Source organism: Atta cephalotes, assembly GCF_000143395.1.
Source record: "Atta cephalotes unplaced genomic scaffold scaffold00038, whole genome shotgun sequence".
NCBI classification, from domain to species: Eukaryota; Metazoa; Arthropoda; class Insecta; order Hymenoptera; family Formicidae; genus Atta; species Atta cephalotes.
Window position 1 is genome coordinate 970,344 of NW_012130102.1, and position 1,342 is coordinate 971,685.

At 29.3% G+C, this 1,342-nt stretch overlaps 1 protein-coding gene across 1 annotated transcript in view; it reads left to right on the forward strand.

The window, feature by feature from the left end:
- The window catches only part of LOC105621895 (histone demethylase UTY), a 98,129-nt gene extending 97,226 nt beyond the window's left edge, over positions 1-903 (forward strand). The window contains exon 13 of the mRNA XM_012203332.1: positions 637-903. Coding sequence (XP_012058722.1) covers positions 637-903 — 267 coding nt within the window. The remainder of the gene's footprint in view (positions 1-636) is intronic.
- The last annotated feature ends 439 nt before the right edge of the window (positions 904-1,342 follow it).

The window sequence follows — 1,342 nt, forward strand, 5'->3', positions numbered from 1 at the left end:
AACGAAGTTACTTACTTAATTACTTATAAACGTACTTACGTTAGTTAACTAACTTAATTATAGTATAGTAAGTAGTAATAATAATAATATATATATATATATATATATATATATATATATATATATATATATATATATATATATATACATACACAAATGAAATAAAATACATTCACAATTATAAACAATTATAAATTAATGTAGAAATAAATATGATTTAAATTCTTTCGAAACAAGATAGTTTTCAATACATTTTATAAGTTCATTCTGTCTATCAACTATAAATGTGTTTTATTAAAAAATTTTTATTCAAATATATGTACAGACTATATAATTTTTATTGTTTTCTCTCTTCTGATAATACAATATAAAGTAAGAGTGATGAATGAACAGGAGCTTTAAATAAGATTCTGTACAATTATAATTACAAAAAGTTAATAATAAAATTCTATATATTTCGACATTTTAGATATTCTTCTTTTTTAATTAAAATTATCTTATACAATCGCACATAATTTATGCTTAATATATATTTTAATTTTTTTATGTATTATATTATTTTCTACTTACATTTTTATACTTGCTTCTTTCAAGAAATTTATTATAGATTAAAAAGAATGTTTGACTTTTTTGCAGATCGAGGTGTTCAATATCCTGTTTATCCGTGAACAGGAAAAGCGTCACGTAGTGCATTGCATAGATTGTGCGCGTAAGCAATCTCCTTCGTTGGAGGGATTTGTCTGTCTGGAGGAGTATCGTATGCGTGACTTGATGGACGTTTATGACGGATTCACTTTGTATACGCCGTTGGTCACCCCCACTAGCACAACTACCACCACTTCCTCATCATCATCGTCGACGGTATCGACGACATTACAGACACAAACTGGCCAGTCCTCCTGAGATTACATGCAAAACATATATTTGGACTTCCCGAGTACATTACAGCAGTAGTGATCACTACCATCCGGGAAATGCGAATTCTTTCCGGATGGTAGCGATCACTACTGCTAGTGTTAGTCCTTTTGTCAATGCGGGACGATAAGACATTTCGTACGATAAGCATTATCCATGTACCTGAGAGCTACGCGAAAAGAGGCGGGACCGGCTCCTTGAGGGCTCGTAGGCGACCGTCCGCAAATATATATCGCATGAGATGAGGTAAAAGCATAACAATAATAATTTCTCTCGAAACATACATACACACACACACATATATATATGTGTATATATTATATATATATATATATATATATATATATATATATATATATATATATGTACTATAGTACTACGTACGTAACAACGTAGGTAAGTAAGGAGTATATATATATATATAATA